General features: G+C 38.8%; 1 protein-coding gene across 3 annotated transcripts; it reads right to left on the bottom strand.

The window, feature by feature from the left end:
* Positions 1-209: 209 nt before the first annotated feature.
* LOC120423676 (protein dissatisfaction) lies at positions 210-22,572 on the bottom strand. Of its 3 annotated transcripts, none has more exons than XM_039587567.2 (6): positions 22,081-22,572; positions 15,006-15,086; positions 12,405-12,587; positions 1,931-2,799; positions 1,640-1,862; positions 210-1,532 (listed from the first exon to the last, which is right to left on the bottom strand). In XM_039587567.2, the coding sequence occupies exons 1-6, from the start codon at positions 22,088-22,090 to the stop codon at positions 1,213-1,215; spliced, it is 1,686 nt and encodes a 561-aa protein (XP_039443501.1). In that variant the 5' UTR covers positions 22,091-22,572; the 3' UTR covers positions 210-1,212. The 3 variants fall into 3 exon arrangements, with proteins under 3 accessions (XP_039443501.1, XP_039443503.1, XP_039443502.1); XM_039587569.2 differs by having other exon boundaries at positions 12,405-12,566; positions 15,006-15,079; positions 22,081-22,569; XM_039587568.2 differs by having other exon boundaries at positions 12,405-12,566; positions 22,081-22,568.
* Between the last annotated feature and the right edge of the window lie 1,792 nt (positions 22,573-24,364).

Below are 24,364 nucleotides of genomic sequence, written 5' to 3'. Positions count from 1 at the left end.
ACCGGAAAGACTGAAAAAGTCGTTTTGAGAAAATTAAACTTAGGTACTCTTTTCTTTCATGAAAATATTTTAACAAATTGAAGCACAAAATTTATCTTGGAAACAGGTTGTGATATCTCTCGAATTAATTTCAACAACAAGTTTCAATAGCAATTGTATTTTTTTTTATTTTGGTAATTGTTAAGTTTATCTTACAGAGTGCAAATGTGTTTGTTTTGATTATTTTGTCAATTACTTACAGTGACTTTAATACCATTATGTTCACCCATTATCATAAATTTACTACATCATCAACAAATTAGCGTAATACATATTTTTTCTGAGTTTCTTTTTTTCGACGTCTTGTACAGTAAGTTTTTTTTTCATTTTTTATTGTATTATTATCCATGGGATTGCTTGACTAGACTAACAGCACTACAAAATTTCCTTTTCGTTAATAGCATAAATTCAGCGATTAGATAGTAGTACGTGTTTTTGTTCGTTTCGAATGTTGACTCGGGTATGACTAATTGTTTTCCTGCAACGTTTTTTTTCTGCTCCTTCTTGGCATGATGCATGGAGTGAACCGTTAGATTAGATTTGTTTTACAGATTGAAAAATAATATTCTCCCAAGGTAGGAGGAAAATTGCTTTTCCGCCGTCGGAATCCGCCTGGGCTGTGGGATATTGAAAGGAAAGAAAAGTACATCGTCTGACCTGACCACGTATCACCTTCCCCCTTGCGGGTTGACTGGCAGAATGGGTACATATCTGCAGGATTTGATTTTGAGACTGTTGTAATGTTGTCATGCGGCGAAGGCGGTATGCTCTGTGCTCTATACCCGCAAAGTTTTCCTGCAAGATGGAGGGTCTGATCTCGCGGGAAAGTGGCATTCTGTTCGCTCAGCGGGATAAAACTCAAACATCCCGAGGGCGTACGAGGAAAACATTTTTTTCAGCGATGCTCACTTGAACTTTTTTTTTCCTTTCCTCACACTGATGTTGTGTAACTTCCCATCTTTTTCCCATCAACTCTTACCTGTGTGGCACGAAACATATGTCGTAAAGGCGCCACGGGACGACACGTGGAATGGGACATGATCCTGGGAAGAGAACACATTTGTTGGATGTTTTTTCAAATTAAAAATTTGTTCCATTGTGGTCGACGTGTCCCGCGGTGAGGCAAAAGCAACTGTTCTGAACTCAGGCGCGTTGACCGCAGCCGGTCGTCGTCTAGGCGGTTTTGACGGGGGACGTTCCGACGGCACCGGCACTGGCACTACCGGAGTTGGCCGCCTCGAGTTCGGTGTACTTTTCCATTTGGTACATGTCGATCAGGAGCCGCGAGATGGGCACGGTGCCGATGGTTTCCTTGAAGAACAGCGTCTCGATGGTGGTGGAACGGATCGTCCGTAGCAGTGGCAGCAGCAGCAGGAGCCGACCGAAGCGCGTCGGCTGGCGGGGATAGCGGACGCGCACGTGGTCCGACAGCACGCACTGGGCCTGGTCCTGGAGCATTTCGACCGGCTGGACGTCGCAGAGTTCGGATGTTTCTGGGGGATCGAGGGGGAGATGATGGAAATGAATTAGATTGCTGTTTAACTGATGGAGTAAATTTTAATGCGCAAAACTGCAAAAAAAAAGCTTTCCGTCCACTTACCGGGCGAAAACAGTATCACCGCCTTCATGCAGCCGAGCTCGCTGAGGTCGGGCGAGATCTGCCGGAAGCGGCACAGGATCTCCTGCATCGTTTTCATCTCCATCTGGGTGGCCGGATCCTGGGGCAGCCGGTCACGCACCGGCGGACTCTCGAGCAGCGCGCTCAAATCCCAGGGTACGCTCCACTGAGCAAAGTTGAGCAGGAACAGCTCTTTCCAGGATTCCTGGAAGGGATGACGAGAATTGGGAATGGAGTTAGTCAAGGCATTAGTCGCTTTTGAGGTGAACTAACCTGGAGTAGTAGATGTTGGTCGTTTTTGGACAGTGTCTGGAACGGAATCAGACAGCGGACCCACCGCACGGACATGAACAGAAGTCGAGCGGTGGTTTCCTGTAGGATCTCCCACGTGGGTAACCGTAATCCGGGGCTGTCGGCGGCGGGTAATGCCGTTGGGTGTGGTATCAGTGGAGGTGGTGCTGGTGGCGGTGGCACATTTCCGTTGCCTTCCGAAGAGCCGAAGCTGGGGAACATCAGGTTGCTGTTGTTGTGCATCTGGTACTGGATAAACTCCTGGCACTTGTCCGAGCTCATCAGAATGTCCAGGACGCCGTTTTGGGACAGCGGCGAAGGAAGACTGAGGTTGCTGGCGTTGATCGGGGTGGGACTGAGGACACTTGAGCCGCAGTCTACCGTCGATGGCTGCGGGCTGGTTAGGGACTCCGAGGGAGAGTCTACACTGATGGAACTCTTGGAGGTCGTTGGCGAGGGTGGAAGCTGTTCCATGGGTTTGTAGAACCCACGTTGGTTCGATGAAGGCAGGAATTCGAACGAGGAAAACTTTGTCTGCTCCAGCTTGACCGGGGGCAAGATCGTCGAAGGCATCGGGGGATGACCGGCGGCCTGCGGGAACTCAAATTTGGTATGTTCCAGCTTCACCGGAGGCAGTAACGAGGGTGGCATCTGGTGAGGCCCGAGGTGGGCAAACGACAGGGGTTGCGGGTGATGAAGCATTGCATTCTGGTGGTGCATGTTGGCAAAGTGTTGCACGTGGCTGTACGAAGACGTGTTCACGAATGGCCCCGCCAGGTGGTGCACGTGGGGACCATTCGGCTGGAGGTGCTGCAGTTTTGGCTTCCTCGGTCCACGCTCGTGCTGAACAGCTGAAACAAAAAATCATAAAATTTACTCCCCACTCAAACTAATTTCCCACTTCGATTTAGAAACCAATAAAACGAAACAGACAATCTACCCCTTAGCTATCACTCACTCCCACAAAATTTTCTCTGAAATCGGCGGGAAATTAAAATTGAACTTTTCCAAGGATGAAAAAACATCGTATTAACCCAAGGGGCAGAAAGCGATGCATTTTCGAGAGTAGATCGTCACGTCACACAGCTGTTGAGCGAATGATTCGAAGCAAGGGTTGGACAGCCGGATCCTGGAGGGGGCGCTATTAAGGAAGAGCATGATAATGATGTCTGGATGGTCCCGGAGGGCGAATGAGTTTCCGCGAGGAGGAAAAAAAAAAGTGTGGACGAAACGGGATCAAGAGGGGCGCGTGGTTCCATTAATTGTGATGTGTGAAACTTTGCAGCTTTTATTTTATTTATTTATTACGGCACCCGATGCTGGATGCTTGTGACGATTTAAGTTGTAGAGAATCAACGGAGGAAAATCAATCTGATTTTTAAATTGAAACTGGTCTCACATAAGATTTTTTTCATAAAATTATTTTTATTAGGTCCTCTTCGGTGCTGGGACCTGGTAAGGGCCGAGTTGGCTTTCGTAATTACATTTTACTTAAAGCTAAGAGTAATTACAGAGGATCTTGTGTGTAAATGTTAGTAGGAGGGGAGCCGACTCACATAAGATTTTATGGTTTGAGTTATGTCCTCGATTTTAATTCAATTGATTTGAGTAAATAAAATCTCAATTAAAATATGCACAAGTTTATGCAACAAGTTGCAAAATCATTTTATTTTATATTATGGAAAATTTCAGGTCAACTGGGTTCACTTTTGAATTCGACCATCACCGATTTGGGCCAAACTTGGAGGGAACGTTCATCTATTGATAGTTTAGAGACATTCTAAGTTTGCTGCCGATCGGACCATCCCTCTTTCTTTGGCACCGCCCTCTTTTTTGACGTAACTTTCCAACTATTAGACCAAACGACTTTTTTCTGGTTGCATTTTATAGAAAATTTTCCAATGAATTCATTAAAAGAAAATTTCAGGTTCCAAATGCCTTCCAATATTGTGTCATTGGACTTTATTGTTTAAAGCGTGATTTTCACCCATTCTTCAATTTAATTTAATTTTTATTTGATTACCATCGTGTTCCTCGGACAATTTTACATAAGAAGCAATGCATATCTCAAACTAAACCAAACCATTGCCGAGAAACAGCCCTTCAAAAATAAAAACTGTGAATTTCCTATACAAAACTGGTTGCGTCATGTTACAGTGCATTGAATTGCAAACCCCTGAAAGTAGGCTTGGAGCGCAAGCGTAGGCCTCGTTTCGGCGGGTTTGGTTTAGTTTGAGATATGCATTGATTCTTATGTAAAATTGTCCGGGGAATAAGATAGTAACCAAATAAAAATAAAATTATATTAAGGAAAGGGTGAAAATCGCATTTTAAACCATAAAGTGCAAAGAAACAATATTGGAAGGCATTTGAGAGTTGATATTTTATTTCTAATGAATTCCTTGGACAACTCCTATAAAATGCAACCAGAAGAAAGTCTTTTGGTCTAATAGCTGGAAAGTTACGAGTAAAAGAATAAAAAGTTTTTTAGGAAATTGTCAAAAAAGGCGGTTTTAAACAAAGAGCGATGTTCCAATCGGAAGCAAACTTAGAATTTCTGTTAACTATCAATAAATGACCGTTCCCTCCAAGTTTGGTCCAAATTGGTGATGGTCGGGTCCAAAAGTGAACCCAGTTGACCTGGAATGACCCATATAAATATGCTATGAATCGAACCGAATGTGGGATCGAATTGTGAAACAACTTCAAATGTACCATTTTCAAGTTTTCATTTAGTTTTCAATTTAGGATTTGTTTTTTCGGGACCGTGGTGTAGGGGTAAGCGTGATTGACATTTTTCGAGACGAGATTTGTCTGATCACGCCTTCCGTCGGAAGGGAAGTAAATGTTGGTCCCGGACTAACCTAAAAAAGTTAGGTCGTTAGCTCAGTCCAGGTGTAGGAGTCGTCTCCCTGGGTCCTGCCTCGGTGGAGTCGCTGGTAGGCAGTTGGACTAACAATCCAAAGGTCGTCAGTTCGAATCCCGGGGTGGATGGAAGCTAAGGTGTAAAAAGAGGTTTGCAATTGCCTCAACAATCAAGCCTTCGAACACCTAGTTTCGAGTAGGAATCTCGTAATCGAGAACGCCAAGGCAATGCTGTAGAGCGAATAATTTGATTTTGATTTTTTTTTACCCAAAATAAAGATAAATTTATGGTAATTGACTTATCTGAACAAAGTAGTATTGATATAACTGAAGTTAAATTTTTAGTGTTAAAATCCTGAATATTTTTGCATAAGTTTTAGATTTATTAATTATGTTTGAATTATTTTCATACAAAAATGTATGGAAAATGTTGTGCGTACCTTTGCTCCGCAAATTTCAATTTCGGAAAACAGATGGTAAATAATAAGAGGAGGAGAAATTTCAAAAATTCTTTCATGTTTTGCAAAGAATTTTTTTTTCAACCTTATTCTGTAAACTTCAAATATTAGATCAAAATGGCCAAAAAGTTACTTTTGTCCGTAACTTACACAAACTTATTTTATTTTATTTTTTTTTTGTAAATACATAACATTTTCTCTAAAACATGTCGAAACCCCGTGAGCATTAAGTATCAAAATATTGTATCAAATGTGCTGGCTCAACCTTTTCTAACAGATTTACATAAAGCCTAAAATCGCATTATTTGGCTCGTCACTAATTTGCAGGTATCATTTGATATCTATCTCAAACATTTAAGATTTTGTTCAACTTAACCATTTTAATTTGAAATCACCTACGCACAATTAAAATTGAATGCCCTGCATTAGAGACACAGACAGGGTGTTTGCACCCCGTAAATTAATTATAAATTAGCTAATTTCGTGTTTCAACTACACCCCACACTATTCACGACCCTCCCGCTGATGCTGTGTCGCGCGTTATTTCCCAAAAACTTTTACCTTCGCGACAGGATCTCTGGGATGCGTGGGTGGGATGGGGTGGTGATAGTGTTTTGTTGGCATCGTCGCGTCATGTGTGAAAAGATAAATACGATAGATGACGCCACCTAGTCCCTAGCAGCAGCATCATCATCCCATAGTTGAAGTGTGTGTGTGTTATGGATAGCATGTATAAGTAAATATTTATGCTCTCCGTCAGGAATAGTAGGGGTGGCCGCAGGTGCGCCGATTCCCACGCGCTTTTGATGGTCGACCGGGATATCTCGGTTTGGTTTTGAAGCCGTCGAGCGACCTCCGACCTCGTGACGGCAACGGCAGCAGCCAGGCCAAAGGTAGGCTTTACGGTATTTGCGGTCGTTCCGTGATGCGTTCCATTTCTGGATGAATTGCGCGCACCCCCCGAATTGTGTACATGTTACCGTTTGTGCGGTTTATCTTATTTTATTGCCGATGGTTTCTAATTTGAGCGGAATTAGGTATTTCAGGTTCCCCTCCTGCTGCTGCTGCTTCCTATTGAAATGTTGGAAATGTCTGGCGTTCAAAATCTGTATTGATGTTTTAGCTTGCTCGCAGCTGAATGCTTTGAATAGACGATGAGTTTCAGGTTCGGGTTTTGCACATCACACATGGAAAGATGACACATCACATTTCCACAAAGAAGCTATGAATTGAGTTCAGCAGCATTGTATGTTTTATATACTTACTTGTTGAATGATTTGATGTTGATCGAAATTATGATGTTGAGTGAACCTTTTTCTCTCAATTTCTATTAATAATTTATTGGCTATTTTTAATTAAAAGGGTGCACAACAATCAAAGAAGTCTTTGTCTGTTAACCTGCCTGTTAAGTTGCGTTTTCAATTACGAAAATGTAAGTATCCAAACATGTATAGGTCATCGCTGAAATTTTAATGTTATCGCAGTTTTAGTGGAAAAAGGTTGTTTTTTTTTTTAGTTTTCGTCATATTTCTGCGCGACGAAAAACCCAGTTTTTATTTTCTAAAAATCATATCTCATGATACTGTTAATGAAACTTCAAACTTTTTTAAATATGTCATGTAAAATTGTCCGAGGAATTTGATAAACATATTTTCAGACAGGTTCTTTGGTCCCAAGACCTCCAAAATCGAATTTCAAATTGTCAAGACAGACAGAGAAAACGCGTTTTAATGTTTGACCTTGAATGAATAAAAACGAGAGCACGCAATGTAAACAATAACACACAAATTTTCTTTGGTTGACCATTTTGTCCATTGTCCTGAAGTTTGGTTGAAATTGATTGCTGAAGTCCCGAGTTATAATTACAAATGTTTAGGGTAGTCGGGCATGTACGTGTGTCAAACGCTTTCTGACCTGAAATTCCTTTGCACTTTGTCGCACTTACATCAGGTTTCAGGGTGTGTCAAGATAGTACAACAAGATTTATGAAAAGTGACAAAAATGCACGGTCAAAAGGTGAGGCATTGTGAGCTGGCGGTTCTTAAATGAATTTGGACTAAAATGCACGTGCGACAAGTTAACACGACAGCGACGATGTATTTAACCTCCAAAAAACTTCAAATAAGAAAATCGATGCTTTTTCTGGTACGACAAGCAGCTCGTGTCGTCATTCGAGAAGTCCAGGAAAATTTTAAGTTTCACAACGGATCTACATTAAATTATGTTCAATAAAGCATACCTATTTGAACAAATAATCGTAAAAGTATGATACTGCTAGCATTTTTCAGTTAATTTCATGTAAATGATTAAGCAAGGCAATTTAAATTCAAAGATCTTGTCACCGTGTATGGCTAGATGATAACCTAAGTGATTTTGGTTGGCTTAATAGAAGCAAAATTTTAGTAAATTTAATAAAATATATTTTTTTGAAAAACCAGCCTAAGCATGTGAGTATAACAAAACGGAGGCCATTTTAACAACAAATTCTGTTGAAATCATGACCATCGGTAGCTGCACCAGCCTCCGACTGTTAGCTCTAATCTAATCTAATCTAATCAGACCCTAGCGCAGCCAATCTTTCGAAGGGATCCTGGAGAGTGCCTTAGGTTAGATGACGCCTAGCGCTCTTCTTGTCATTTATTAACATTTGTAGTGCGACATTGCATTAGAATGCATTGAAACATCACATGCGTTAAAGCGGCCAGGCCTACTGCGTAAAGCCGTATCGCAGAGATGACTCGTAAATGGGTTGAGTTTGAGCACTGAGTGTTCGAACAACAACACAATTCTGAATCGACAGGGGAGGAAGAAGCGTGGGGACACACCACCATACGCTCCGAGATTTGGTTGTATTCTTTGGAAGCACCATAGGGGGATGGCGTCGCTATTTTTAGACCACGTTTTCCACTTTTGCTCATCGAAACCGACTGCTTTATCGACTTCATTTTGCTGGGCGAGATAGGACGCCGTCTATTTTTAGACGATGACTCAGCACTTTTACACTCTTGCGCTTAAAAAAACCAGGTGGCAGCACGATGTAACGCCACGTCCCTATGCTAAGAAGGTTTGGTACTCCGGGACCCTCTGGGATGGGACATTGTATTTCCACGAATGCCCTGGACACTATTTGCCGTGGTTATAGCGCCACAACTCGCTCTCTGTAACAGTATTCCTAATTCCAGTGCACGCTCACCAAGTCGGCATGGCCTAGTGGTTAGCATTTTTGCTTACCAATCTAAAGGACGGAGGATCGAACTCCGCCTCGAGCGACTTTAATTTTTCGTTCATATTCATCATTTCAAATTTATGTGTTCTTAACTTTCTCGTTGGGAGCAGATGGGAATCGAACCCAGAACCATTCGCATACAAAGCAAACACCGTAACCAGTCAACCACGGCCGCTCCAAGCAGCCTCTGGCTGTTAGCTCATTAATAAAGATAGATAATAATAATTATGACCATCGATAAGTTGGCAGTGCGTGGCCGAATGGTTACGCTGTCCGCTTTGTAAGCGGATGATTCTGGGTTCGATTCCCATCTGCTGCAACCTTCCATCGGATGAGGAAGTAAAATGTCGGTCCCGGCCTTGGTTGTTAGGCCGTTAAGTCATTCCAGGTGTAGGAGTCGTCTCTATGCCATAGGTACAAACAACACACCAAACCAAGCCTACTCCGGTGGAATCGCTGGCGGCGGTTGGACTCGCAATCCAAAGGTCGTCAGTTCAAACACTGGGGTGGAAGGTTCCTTGGAGTAGAAAGAGGTTTGGGTGCTCTCCCCATTCAAGCCTTCGGACTCCTAGGTTCGAGCAGAAACTTGCAATAGAGACCACAAAAGACCCGGGGGTCGTTAATGTGGATGGTTTGATTTTTTTTTTTTGATTGACCATCGATAATTTGCAGAAAAAAATTATAACAACTCCAAACCTGAGGCTAAAAATGTGTCATTGAAAAGATCATACGAGAGAATTCCATGAAGTAACAACTCAAATTATGGCAAATGGAAAATCATACAAACATTGATCGCCTTATTCATGTGATATTTAAACTTAAAAAAATAATCAGCACTCATGATCAAATATGTTATTATTTTTTAATTTTTGGAATCATGCTTTAAGTATGGGAAAATGTTAATCAATTTTCCATAACCCGGTTGTTTATAATGTTTTATTTCGATAAACATGCCCTAATACTATGGGAAAATATTGACCAATTTAGTTAAGGACATAATTTTGGCCCTACAACGTGGTCTTTAGACGAAAAACTGAAGATCTGCAAGTGATTTTTTTTAAAATTATGGACATACTCCTAAAGGAAATAAAAAAAACTTTTCTACGTGGCCATAACCAAATTTTAAATTATTTTTTATTTTAATTGATATGGGCAAGATTTGTCGAAAACATTAGTTTAGCATAGCATAGCATAGCATAACGGGTCTGCACCACGCTGTAGGGGGTGCCACAATGGTCAATTCAATATTCTTAGACAATTTGATTGCTGCCCGGTACAACCAAGAATATCTAAGAACGTAAATTTCCACACTGTGCTCCAAGGCTACGCCCATACAGTCCCGTGGGGATTTGGGAGGGGATGTTTTTGTTGTTCACTAGTGGCAAAAGTGCAGGGAACCCATGCGACTTTTAAAAGTGAACGGAATATTTTTGGGAGGTTTGGAATGGGGGTTAGGGGAATTTCATCGGGCCGATGAAAATGGTTGAGTGCGTAATGTATTTAATGATTTGAATGTTTGTAAGTGTAAATGTGAGTCTGTAGTGTATTATCTAATAAAGATTTGTCGAAAACATTAGTTTGGCCATAATATGTGTTCTTTAAAATAAAAGCCCTCAATTAAAAAGTTACACTGTTAAATCCCTCATCATTTCATTACAAATGATTTTGGTTCTATCTTTCCACAGCCGGCTGTCTAAGATTAAACCATTTCATTTAAAATTTAACAACCGATAAACGGGAAATGTCTCATCCGCAGCATCCGATTGCTTGCCTTGAGAATAATACATAATACCGTTCAACAAACACTATGATTTTGGGTCGCATCATCATCTTCTATGATAAATCCTGACCAAACACCCTATCCTACTAAAAAAAATTCAGGTTCCTGGCGCTCGTGGGGTGTAAGCATAGAGCAAACCAGCTGCCCTAGTAGCAACCTGCGCTAACTAACATTCCCGGCCCTTAAAATCGAGATCAACAAACTGACATGGCGGGCGCCGTTGGTGGCCAATGACTGTTACCTATTCACAACTGATCTAGCTTTAGCAATCATGGTGTTTTATCTTTTCAGCGCATTCATACATGCTGTTGATAAGGGAAACACCACTAGATCGTCGAAGCCTATGATCAGTAGTGCTGAAAGGATATTACGGTTCTGTTCAGCAACGTAGGGGCAACCATGGGTGGTCTCTCATGCTCATGCTCATGCTCAATATGTGTTCTTTAAAATAAAACTTTTATAAAAAATTTAAAATTTGAAAACTTTCCATTTATGTACATTGTTTTATAAATTTAAATAAGACTTTTACAAATTTTAGCTGGTCTGATAAATCAATGGAACAAATTTTTTTCTCCTAAAAAGTTCAAATTTCTTTAAAAAAAATTAAGTTCGATCAACTGAAATCAATTTAAAACGCATTCCCCAGCGTTTAGAATCTGTTATAGCAGTTTGGGTTAATGCAAATATCTATTGAATTTTAGTGAATTTTCGATGTACAAAAAACAATAAAAAAAAATCGCAAAAATAAATTTCGTCAGATTTTCCATTTTTTGTAAATAAATGATTGCATATCAGCTGTACGGATGTATAATGTATTTTCCACTGGGGTTTTCATTAAAGTGTTTGAATTCTGGCTTGTAATTTAAATTTTAATATTGTTTTTTTATTGACCTTCCCCTCCCCCTCAACTTTGGCCAGAGTCGAGGAACAACAACTTTGAAAAATATTTACCTCAGCCTTAACAGTTCTTGAAAATTTAAGAAAGATTTATTAGATATTTTCTATAATTTTATGGGAGAGATGGGACAAGTAAACTTGCTGTGATTTTTTCTATAATTCTGCAACAAAGTTGTATTTATTTTTAATGTAACTTATGTTTTAGTACCATAAAAAAGCAAAAATTCGACCAAATTGCAAATGGGACTTTTAAGCGAACATGGGCAGCGCAGTTGAATGCCCAAAACCAAAGATGATTTTGAAGACACTTCACTTCGTTGGTTGTTTAACTGACGCAGTGTCTCTGAATTGACTCAACCTTTCACCCCCCACCTCCACTCTCATTGTCCTAGTTTTGTGTTGTTGCCATCAAAAGGGCAACCGGGTAAGACCATTATTGTGTCGAGCAACATCAACCGTCTTAGAAGCGTATAAGGCAAAGTTTAAAGACAGAATGAGAGAGAGAGCGTCAAAAAAAGGTACAGGCCATGGTAAGTGAAAATAGCGTTAAAAGGGGATTATTGAACTCAAAATTTTGGTTTTTGCCAAAAGCCTCTTTCACGGCGTATTTGTCACTTTTCCCCGGCGGTCGAGGGGTGGCGGAAAATGTGTAGCTCCCAAAAAGACGTCCTCTTTCGTGCGGTTCCGCGCTACCAGAGCCAGCTGTTGATGGCTTAGTAACGAATTATGTTCTTTCCCAGCTCAGCATTACGCGTATTACGAGGGTGGTGGTGGTGGTTAGGAGGGGTGTGAAAATGAGGATGGGTCGTCGGGAAATCTATCCCGGAGATCAAAAGTGAGCGAATGGTGTCGGTGGATGGGCGAATTTCGACGTAGCGCAAAAGAAGTAACTTAACGCTTCATTTGAGACTGTTTGTTGATGGATTTCAACTGTGCATGTAATCACCGAAGGCGAAAATTAGCTGGAAAATTCGAGGAGGGAAAATCTCTCGCGCACCCAGGAGCTTCCCCATCTGTGTTTGTGTCGTTTGTTGCGCGAAATGTGATTTCGTTTGCATATCTCAGCTTTCGCCGAACCGCAGCATTAGATTGGTTCGACAAACCGAGGTGGGACCTTAATTAAGGCGAAAGTGGCGCTTCCGGGTGAATAAATGATTTGTAAATATTCCCCGCCCTCAACCGAACCCCGCGTCGGTTCAGAGGTTAACCTCAGGTGGCTCATTCACTTACCGTCCTTGTTCATCGCCGACTGGAAGCACTTGGAGAGACGACAAGCCCGGCACTGGTTCCGGTGGGTCTTGTCGACGGGGCAGCGACCCTTCAGTTCACCGGCAGCCTTACACGTGTACACCCGGTTCCGGTGGATGCTGCGCTTGAAGAAGCCGGAACAGCCTGAGGAGGAGGAGTAGAAAACTGAATGTTAAATTAAGAAAGTTATCGAAATGACTTTTAAACTTTATTTGCTCTGTTGATGAAGTAATTGCGCTAGACAAATATGTTGTTATTATACAACTGTGTGTTGAAAACTATATAAAACAGTTTTTTTTCAAAGATAAAGGACAAATTATTGGGGGTCTCTGAAAGCCTTGTTTTTTTTAGAAGTAGGGGAAATATACCCTTTCTAATCAAACACCTATCTTCATCATATGGAGAGTTTGATGCTCGATTAAAGCTCCAAAAATACTATTTAGGCTGTAAACTTACCAGCAACAGCACCGCCTCGAGTAAGCACGCAAATGTATGCCACTTACTGGCCAAAAAGATCAAATTTAATGCACTTTTGATCATAATTTCTATTTTGCGAGACCATTTCTCATCATTTTGGTGGCACACACATCCACACGCAAGATCAGAGGTTAACTGCTTAACGAAAGTCGCCATCAATATCTTTTCACTTGCGCTAACGATTTCAAAGCGCTTAAGATATAAAATTGCTTCCAACTACCGGCTACATGTTCTTTTGACCGTTAGTCACTCACTTGAAAAATAATCCCGAAACATGTAAATAATTAGCAAGCGCCATAAAAAAAAACAAACACGCTAAGTCTTTTGACGTTTCAATTTTGACCATCCATTCTAATCGAAGGCTGAAGAAAACCGAGCGAGAAGCGATGGCAAATAAAGAACAAAGGGTGGCCACCAACACCACCAGCAGCGCTTGTGGTGTTGCCAGGAAACTTTCTCTATAAATGCTACTTTTCGTGAGTGTTCGCTCAAAATTTCATCAATTTTGGCAGCACGAAGCAGACCCAAACGAGCGTTGGAAGAAAAAAAGAACTAAGCTGAAAATACAAAAATGGGCGTGGCCCAATGCACACGACTGATTAGAATGCGTTTTTGAAATATTTTTTTTAAATGCTTGTGAAAGGAATAGCATAACTTTTAATAAAAGTGAAAATAAACAGAAATGTTCACAAAAAGTTGCTCTACTCGTTGGTGTACTTGGTTTTACTGAATTTCAAGGAACACTCCAAATTATCCAGCATCATTCAAACAAGACCGCTTATTAGGCTTAAAATGGGTTTATTTCCCCTAATCCATTATTTTAATTCAAAATAATTATGGGTCATTTTACAGAAAAATATAAATTGTTATTTATTGCGACCGAAAATTTGTATTTTTTTTGTCATTTAAAAAACCTACAATTAAATACAATGTTGATAGCTCATAAAAGAAAAATCGGTTTTATCAGAATCAAATCAGTTTCCATCCATCAAATCTGTTGCTATTTGAGGAACTTATCAAGCATTTTAGGACTTATGTTATTTGTTCAAACATAGAAATCACCGGCTTTTCTGTAGACTATCACAATAGTTGGCCTAATAGTCATTATTTAGTTTCAAAAATCTAAAAAAAAACTGCTCGTTGTCAGTTTTGTGATATTTATGTAAAATGGAATAAAGGAAAGGATTTTTTCAAAACTATGAAAGTTGAATGAATGAAACTCAAATCGGTCAAGGTACATTTTGGCGATTTCCCTCATACAAACTTCAACGCTCAGCAGTGATGCCTAACCTTAACCGATTTGGCTCAAAATTGGCTCAGTTAAGTCACTCATTTTTTATACCTCTACAACCCAGCCCCGACTAAAAATACGCCAAAAATCAATTTTCATCCAAATTTTGACCTTTAAAAAGCATTAAAACAAGAAGTATTTTAAATTCAGAAAATTTCTGGTTTTGGAGTTTAAATTGTTTTATTTGTTTTTACCAACGTTTAAAAAAATGTTTTTTTTATCAGGGGCCAACTTTGGCTGTTCTTCCGAACTTTAGGCAAAATCGTTTTTTTAGCATAACTTTTGAAGTACTTAACTAAACTGCATAAGTTTTTATAGAGACTTATGGGACCTCAAGACAGATCGAATGAGGCCATAACGGACAAAATCGGTTTAGCCAGTCTCGAGATAATCGAGTGACAATTTTTTGATCAACATCCCACCACACACACATACATTTGCTCAGAATTTGATTGTGAGTCGATAGGTATACATGAAGGTGGGGCTAGGAGGTCTAATTGAGAAGTTCATTTTTCGAGTGATTTTATAGCCTTTCCTCAGTAAGGTGAGGAAGGCAAAAAAAGAATGCAGTATTTTTGTAATGTACCAGACCATGTTTATAAGCATTTTTTCTACAATGTATATGATATTGGACTCGTTTTTAGTAGAAAATGTGAAAAACAAGCAAAAAGTGACTTTAAAAACATGAACAAACTTAAAAAGGCGAATAAGCAAATACTATCGAAAACAAACAAGCTAAACAAGATAAAAATGTAAATAAAAAATGTATTATTTCACCATCATTTTTATCTGTGTACCTTGAAACTTTTCCTTACCGTCACAGCTGTAGATGCCATAGTGTTTTCCTGAGCTACGGTCGCCACACACCTTGCACGGGATGTCGAGTAGTCTGTCACCTCAATAATAGAGAAAGAGAAGAAGAAATTTCAATTAATGATACATTTAAAAGATGAAATTTTTTAACGTTTAATTTTCCAGTACTTTGATCAGCTAATCTCAGCTAATTTTCCCTAAAATCCTTTTTTTTCGTAGTTGTTTACTTTTCCATCGGCCGAGAAGGTTTAAAATGAGAAAGAAAAAAAACACTTATTTAGGGCGGTTGCGAACCCCTTTTCAATTAAAAATGTACACAATCCGCGCACATTGGGTAATTTTCCTTCGGAGTGGCTTGCTGGAAAACTGAACAGCTGAGTGGAAAAGGGCCTGCAGTAACTGCGAATCAACTATTTGCCTTCCACTTTGTGCTGACCTTTTGGGGGTGTGAAAAGGGTTTGTTGTATTGTGATACTTTTGCAGAAGCCATTTCACACGGTTTTCTCTATTCAAGTATTCACGGTTTAAAAAAGCTTCAGTTAGGTAATAGATTTTAAATACTATGTGACCAAGTGACCAATCCAAGTCTAATCGTAAATCGTAAATTGTTAATATTATTTTATGTTAAGTTATGTTTAGACTTGGATTGGTCACTAGGTCCTAGAAATGTTATTATTTAGTTTTTTTTATGTTTTGCATGTCACGATGTGGAGGAAGCAAAGTATTATAAATCGAGAACACCCATGGGAGATTTATTCGTAGAAAGTTTTGTTTCACCTTCCTGATTAAGAATATGTTCGATCCAAAATATTCTATCGGCGAAAATTACGTTTTTTAGAAAAAAAACTGCGTTTTCCCATATAAAGTACCATGAGTGCAGGCGCATGGTGGCTCAAGTAAATTCTAATAATTTGTTAATAAGCCTTATTATTATGTCGTGTTTCAAAATGTCTCCATTAGTATGAAAAACATATCTAGAGTTTTTTTTGAAAAGGTCCTATAAGCTATTGTCCTTCATATGTTTATAGGACCTATTCAAAAGAAAAAATCTAGTTTTTTTTCTGAAAAACGCAACAAACATTCTGAAAAAAAAACAATTTAATAGTGTTTTTCTATGAATGTTTGACTCACTAATAAAATTTTCGGGTATTATTTTATAGTAAATTGATTCGAATGGCAGTTTACATTTTCTGAAAGTGTTTTGTCTTGATTGATGATAATGTTAAAACTAATTTTTTTTTTCACAAAATAATATTTTCAGGAGGGACGAGTGTCGTGTGAGCAGCAGGAGTGTCGTGTGAGCAGCAGCGCCGGGAAGATGGTTTTTTGTGGCGTTCTTTTTGTGCTGTATTCGTGATCGTGTTCATATCATGCATGCGGTGAGGGGGGTCATTGTGCTAATGAATATTATTGCGCGTCAGTGTCGTGTGAGCAGCAGCGCCGGGAAGATGGATTTTTGTGGCGTTCTTTTTGTGCTGTATTCGTGATCGTGTTCATGTCGAATTATGTGGAAGGTGCGAAGCCGCGTGTTAGGATTCTTGTGTCTTTGTTGTTTTATTTGTGTTTCCATCTGGAGTATTAGTTTTAAAATTATTTTCATTTTTTACAGCTTCCTGGAATTATTTTAAATTAAATGTCTACATGTAAATTTTTCTACTCACTATATGATTTATTTAAATGTTCATATTATTCCTTATCCTAATCCTTTCCTGTAATATACCATCTCCTCATACCATATATGATCAAATTGCTTAAATTAACGAAACTTTCTAAAACAGCATGGGAACCATCTGGAGCATTTATATTTTAAATAACTGTTTTTTTTTACAGCTTCCTGGAATCATCTTGATTGTATTTATTATATTTATTATATTTATTTTATTTACTATATTTATTATATTTATTATTTATTATTATTACAAAACTATATGCTAATTAGATAATACACTACAGACTCACATTTACACTTACAAACATTCAAATCATTAAATACATTACGCACTCAACCATTTTCATCGGCCCGATGAAATTCCCCTTACCCCCATTCCAAACCTCCCAAAAATATTCCGTTCACTTTTAAAAGTCGCATGGGTTCCCTGCACTTTTGCCACTAGTGAACAACAAAAACATCCCCTCCCAAATCCCCACGGGACTGTATGGGCGTAGCCTTGGAGCACAGTGTGGAAATTTACGTTCTTAGATATTCTTGGTTGTACCGGGCAGCAATCAAATTGTCTAAGAATATTGAATTGACCATTGTGGCACCCCCTACAGCGTGGTGCAGACCCGTTATGCTATGCTATGCTATGCTATGCTAAAATAATATTTTCAGGAGGGACGTGTTTTATCTAACTTTCTTAAACAAATTTAATGGTTATAAAATATTGCGCTTACTTTTTTACAATTTATATTATATAAGAATAAAGACAATAAAATATCAAATTGAAACTGTAAACATTCTTCAAAAAATTACTATCTGCACCTTGATTCGAATAATCCTTTGAATATCCAACCAGGAAATCACCTGAATAGCAAGGATGCGTACAACATGGAGTCGCTTATTGATTTATCGTCAACGTACTCTTGAGTGTATGTGAGTACTGCACACGTGCGAGGGTGGTCCTGCACATACAGCATCCCTACACTAGTGTTGGTCAGGGCTGGTAGCTAGTTAGTACATAAGCGTAGCTCACGTTTGCCGTACCCACAAACTGACTCCGGGGATGCTGCCAGAGCAGAAAGCCGAATTTGTCAACTCTACAGTGATATTCGATTTCAGGTCGTGACTTCCGCCCTCCATCGGTTTGCACGGTTTCAGGACATGACACGACACGCAGACTGCGGCATCCAAGCTGTGGAAAGTGTTAAAATCAACAAAAATTAATCAAAATTTTTATTTATCTTTTGCGTTCGGTACACCATTCAAATCGTTTTAAAATGGCTTTCCCGCGTGTTTATTTTGTACACAGAAAAACATATTGTATAGCGCCGCCGTCGACACGAACTCGGCTTTGAAACGGCCCTTAAAAATACAAACCAGAGCGAACCGAACGACAAAAAAAGGGTTGCGGCCAACTTCCACAATTAAACTCTATACCGCGCCGTTCAAGGACCAAAAAGTGACGTGATCCTGTTTGCCACTTCCGGCGAGCGAATAAGTTTCCTAAATCAAAATCAACACTTTGAACGTGCGCGAACGCGTGCTTGGCGCAAAGCCGACGAAAGAATAACAAGCTCAAGTGTTTACTTTTTTAAAATCGGCTTTCAGTAGATTAGTTCACTTCACGTGAACGTTTGGCTGGAGGGTGACGCGACCCCTTTTGGTGTTTAATAAAAGTTGTAATATAGAAGGGGTAACTGAGTTTTAAAATTAGTTGATCGATTTCTTGTCAGCGATTTCCCACAAATGTTTCAACTGGCCTTTTGTTTCATTGAAATAAATTAAAAGAAAGACTGTAAGTATAAAATATTACTTTACTTGAGTTACATAGAAAATCTAGAGTATGCATTGCATGAAAGGGTATAGGTCATACTGGAAGGCAGCGCCATGTTGACACCCCGACTCGAGTTTTTGGAAGCCCCTTTAAAAACAAGGCCGTAACCTACGAAGTTCTGTTTTTATGCAAGCTCTAAAAAGGTCAATGGCAAGCAATCTGTCGAGTACAGAAATTTATTTAAGTTGAACAGAAGTTGTTCAAGAACAGGCTTCCCGTTTTACCTTAAACAAAAATAATTTGAAGCAATTTGATTATCTTATCGTCCGACGATAACGATAATAGTTATTTTTATTAAAAAAAACGATTTCAGATTACGGTATTTGTGAATGGCCCCTCATTAATAAGAAAGGATCAAATTTGACTTGTCTCCGTTCAGAGAGAGTGCAGAGACTTGATCGTTGGTTATATCTCATCAACGTGTAGGTAAAATTCAGGGATGCCGAATGTTTTTTAATGTCAAATTAGAAGCTTACACTAGCTTGCTGGCAAAATGCGAAAAAAAATATTTGAAAAAAAAATCATTCTATAAAACCGAAAAATACATCTACCAGCTTTTTGGATATTTCAGGTTTTTTTTTGACATTTTTGTCATTTTAAATATTAAAGAACAAATAATCAACAAACATTGAAAAAAACAGCGTCGTTACATTTATCCGACAAGGAGGGACGAGTTGGATACATAAGACGAGTGCTGAAAAAATCAATTTTTGCAATGAGTTGAAAACAACATTTATGCATTTTTTTTATGGTTTCTCCATTTGATTATTATTTGCCGTCAAGATGAGTGTCGCACTCGGAAACAGTGTCAAAAACTGTTATTTTTCGATACAAGTGCTGAAAAAATTAACAGAATGGATGCTGAAAAGTACATTTGAGTATACCGTTATTTTTGGCGATGAATAGTAGGCCGTTTCTTCATTCGAAAATTACAGGAAAAGTAAGTAGTTTCAGAACAGAACGCAAAAAAACGTTTTTCTTATAGCTTTTTTTTTTGAAAAAAGGTTTCAATCGATCGGTTATAACAATTAAAATCTACAAAAAATGCAAAAAGATATTCTGCTAACTGCAGACTTTATGAATGTTCTGTTCTCGACTCAAGTTACACAAAATTGTTGTAACAACTTTATATACCGCGGACTGGTCAAGTTCGATGACATGGTTGAACATTTTGTGGCTGAAGACAATCTTAATTTAACAAATATAATGAAAATGATAAAAGGTATTTCGTTTAATGCACTTAAAATTAATTTATAATTTTATTTTGTTAATTGTTTTGTTCAATCATTGCAAAAAAGATTTTCTAAAATTTGTTTTCCAATTTCAATAAATGTTTGTCTGGCTTTATCTGATGTAGCCCAATTGTTATGAGTGCGAATCCGATGAGTTTAAATCAATATGGAATAACTAGTTGTTGGTTTACTTACAGTTTCCTACTTTAGTCAAATTTGATCGTTTCATAACTGTATGATGAAACATATTTACCAAATTAACTAATATCAAAGACATTTTGACCATGTGGAATTGTTTCAATAGCATAGATTTTTCAACAAAATATTTGCTACTTATAATCGGGATCAAAGTGTGGATAAATCATTAATTTTATATATTCAAAAACTGAAAAGTTTTACAAAAAAAGTTCAAACGAAACCGTATTTTTAAGGATTATAAAATCATTTTACAGACGGGTCAAAGGGCCATTTACATGATTATTCAAAAGGGGTCCGCGAGCCACAAAAACACCTCGCGGGCTATGCTTTAGTCACCCCTGGTTACAAATTTACTTTTTCTTAAGAAATGTGTACGATTTGCTTTTGAGTAAATGATCTTCGAAAAAAAAATCAAAGATTTCGTTCGTGCTATATAAAACATAGGAAACAAATTGATTTTAATGAGTTCTATCGATTTGTTTAGGAACCTACACAGTAAAATTTTGAAAGGATCAATATTACCTCTTTTATGATGTAATTTTCCCTCAATTTTGACTGAAAAAGTGACATTACACCACACCCAAAATTTCGAGTCGAGAGAATTGTTCCCTCAAAATTTATTGAGGGCTCAGCGCCAAAATCGAGAGAATAGTGCTACCAACTCACACAACCATAACAAATTAGTTCATTCGTTAATTGAAACAATAAATCTTCAACAAGTGTCATACATCGACATCTGACCACTCCTTGTTCACCAAGCTGTGGTGGCCGAGGCAGTTAAGTCATTGGGTTAGTATGTCAAAGGTCTCTGGTTCGATTCCCGAAGTCAACACTTTTGGTTTTTTGTTTTGACGGATGAACTTTTTTTGCAAATGAACCTCGAGAGAATGATTCTCTCGCCCATCTTTAGCTGTGTTCTCTGTGTCCTTGAATGGTACCACTATTCTCTCGTCTCGAGGTCATTTTTCTCTCGGACTAGCGCTGCCCTGTTTTGGGTGCAGACAAGTGGGATAATTACACATTTTCAGAGGTAAAATTACACATTTTCTCTGACATAAAAAATCTACCCCTTCCCAGATGTAATATTACCATGACTTTTTTTACTGTGTAGATCAAAAACTGAAGATTCGGTGTGAAACATCTACGAGATGTCTGTGTGTGTGTACATTAATTTGTGTAAGAGTTTTTTTTTTCCTAAACCCACTCGTCCGTTCTATTCGTTCCATTTAGTTGGAACAAACAACGGCAAGTTTTGATATTAAAAGGTTTTCCCAATGCAATGCACAAAATATGAGCTTGAACAATTGCTACCGTCAGTAGGGGTGACAATGGGTCAAAAAACGATACACCTCTCGTTATTTCTTAAAAACAAAAACAATTTTAATAACATCGAAAATCTTTTATCGTAGAATTGTTCTTAGATAGTTTACTAACATTTTCCCAAAATATGGTGTAATTTGATGGACTCTACCTTAAATGGCAATCGTTTGAAAATTGACCCAATCTCACCCCTTTGAGGGGGTGACATTGGGTCAAATGAAACTAAAATGATGCTCAAATACAAAGATATAGTAAAAACAAGTCATCCAACAGTGTTTCTTGTTCGAGGGAATCGTATTGACATGCTAAAATATTGGAAGTAGAGATTTTCAAACATTTGGGTACTTTTTGATCAATTCCAACAAAAAATTTAAAAAGTTGATTTTTCGAGATGTCATATTTTGCCAAAAACGTACCTCAACTTTAGACAGCTGCTAAAATGACAGGATTTGTTCTAGGAACGAGTTCTTTTCTGAAAAGTCATCTTAAGATGTCCCTTGCACAACCCTTTTAACAGAATTTAGTTTCATTGAGAAGTGCCTGAGAAATGGTAAAATCCGTAAAAAATACTTTGACCCAATCTCACCCCCCAGACCCAATGTCACCCACACTGACGGTACCAAATTTAGGGGGTGTCTTGCTTAATTTGATCATATTTAATTTATCCCAAAAAAAGTACGAGTCAGCCTATCAGCATGTTATGTAGATTATTAAGTATAACTAGGAAACTGTTTTCATCCTTATATCCATGACCAAGAAATTATGCACCTCCATATTGTATCAAAGAATCCTTTTAGCGACGGCAAATGCGATACCATGGAACCAATCAGTACCTGTTCCCATTCTTCGTGGCTGCCAAACGAATTTGAAATCCAACGTGAACTAATTTCTACCGCCGCACGATAGCTCCAAACATTCACAAATCACAGCACTTATATTCACAATTGGCTATTTTCGCCTGAATTTCGTTTCTCCCTACACTAGATTATGTTTTCCAGATTATTTATCTACATAGGAATTGTGTCAGATAATGCACTTGAACTTTCCGAAAACCACACAAAAGTATTCGCAATTTCTGAAGAAACACTCCCGACGCACTTTCCCAAAACTTCCGAATATCTCTCCAAACACCTGGTACTCCAGTGAAGAAGCGTCCCGACGCGTGTCACTCCGGCTCGATTGTCCCTGATCAACTGACTCCTGTCCAGATTTCCCGCAATTGGCACACAGAATCAGCAGCAGCAGCAAGGAGCAGCCAGAAACTCGTAGAAGCTGATTACCGACTGATGCTGTGTTGACTTCATCACAATTCACATTTGCTACAGTTACCACTGGCTGGCTGGCTGGCACTTGAACCAGAACGTGCGCCATCCTCTCCCTATTTCTTCCCTTGTATCTGTGTATGTCCTTTTCCCTTTCCTTCCACCACCATCACCACCAGCAGTGCCACGTGGCCACAAGTCGTCCTTATGTTTCTGCGTCCTGTGACTGGCGCATCAACACACAAAATCCAACACCAGTCAGTCATTTTCCTTTTTCGCCCTGCCACCACCCGCCCTCCCGCCGGTACCAAATGTCACCAATCCTCTCCCCTACACGTACACACGTGGCACGGCAAGCCAACCGCAGCTTCCGACACCGACACGGACCGGTTTGACATAGAGAGCCCAAGCCAAGTGTTCGAGTTTCTTTTTTTTACATCGCAGTACTCAATATTGCAACTTTGCAGCATTAGCGACGGAGGACCTTTGGTCCTTGGTATATAGTCAAAGGGTGTGGCCTAGCAATCTCTCGCGTGGTGAGATGGTGTCCTTTCCGGTGGGCGGAGCCTGCTCTCTTGCTCTCTTGTGTTACGCGCGTGTTACTAGGACGGTGTTTCATTCATGCATTCATTCATAAACTTGTGGTGGGCTCACGTATACAAACGAGAGAAATCGAATACAAGTGCAAAAAAGGATATACGCAGGACAACGTTGTGAACTTGGAGCGAATCCGTACTATTGATGCAACGTAGAGTAGGAGCAGCTATTGCAGTTCAATTATTTCTAACAGTGTTTAAAATAGAACCACTAAACCGATACTAGCGTCACATACCCTATATAAACACCATTGCTGGGGAGCCAGTCATCAGTTCCAGTAAAGGTGAGTCTGTGTGTGAAGAATGAAAACAATCTGGTCAATTTTTCGACTTTATGCTGTTGTAGTTTTGCTTACCTTCAGCTTCCTATCTAGGATGAATGGTTTTGGTTTCAGAGAGTACCAAAGCTGATATGCATTTCGATAGATTGTTGGTAAATCACATTCAAATGAATCATAGCTTAGGATGATATCGAGATCTGGAATAGTTCTCCTAGAAGGGCATGTCCATAGGGACTCTTACGTCAACCCAGTTATTGTTGAACATTTCTGTGTAATTTGACTTTTACTAAAAGTTATTCGTATTCCTTTTACAAGCATTTTCCAAAAAAATATTTCCCAAGTATATTCTGGGCTGACGAGAATGCAGTGGAGCCTACCCCGAGCATGGGTAAATAACAAGGGAAATGCGTAATAATACCTTTCTCTGGTATCAATACCAAATTTTGGTATTCCTGGACCCTTTAAAATTTGTCTTAAGGATTATGCAAGAGCAAAATTTGGTATCATACCAATTTAAGGTATTGTTTTGATATTGCAAAATTGCAGAATTTGTCAATGGTCGAACACCACATTTTGGTATTCTTTTGGTATTACAGTATTTTATCAAATTCCTCTGAAACTATGGGAAAATTTTAACCAATTTTGACAAAATAATTAATTTTGCGCTAAAATGATGTCTCAAAGCGAATGCCTTCATTGAAAACCGGAAATTTCAAACTTGATTTTAAACATTTTTGATATACCCCCTAAAGAAATGACTTGAAATTGTGGAAAATTTTCTAAGTCAGGATGCCACATTTTGGTATTATTTTGGTATTGAAAGGTTTCATCAAATTCCTCTGAAACTATGGGAATTTTTTTATAAATTTTGACGAGATAATTAATTTTGCGCTAAAATGACATGAAACCCAAAAAATTTAATGCCAATTTTCATTTTTTTTACATACCCACTAAGATTTTTTTTAAAAACGTTGAAAG

Source organism: Culex pipiens, chromosome 2 (assembly GCF_016801865.2).
Source record: "Culex pipiens pallens isolate TS chromosome 2, TS_CPP_V2, whole genome shotgun sequence".
Taxonomy (NCBI): domain Eukaryota; kingdom Metazoa; phylum Arthropoda; class Insecta; order Diptera; family Culicidae; genus Culex; species Culex pipiens.
This window is presented reverse-complemented; position numbering and strand designations above follow the sequence as displayed.

Coding starts and splice junctions, on each gene's coding strand:
- LOC120423676 (XM_039587567.2), bottom strand. Junction 12,588..15,005: donor TGGCATCTACAGCTGTGACG/GTAAGGAAAAGT, acceptor TTTAACATTCAG/TTTTCTACTCCTCCTCCTCA. Junction 1,863..1,930: donor ACCAACATCTACTACTCCAG/GTTAGTTCACCT, acceptor CATCCCTTCCAG/GAATCCTGGAAAGAGCTGTT.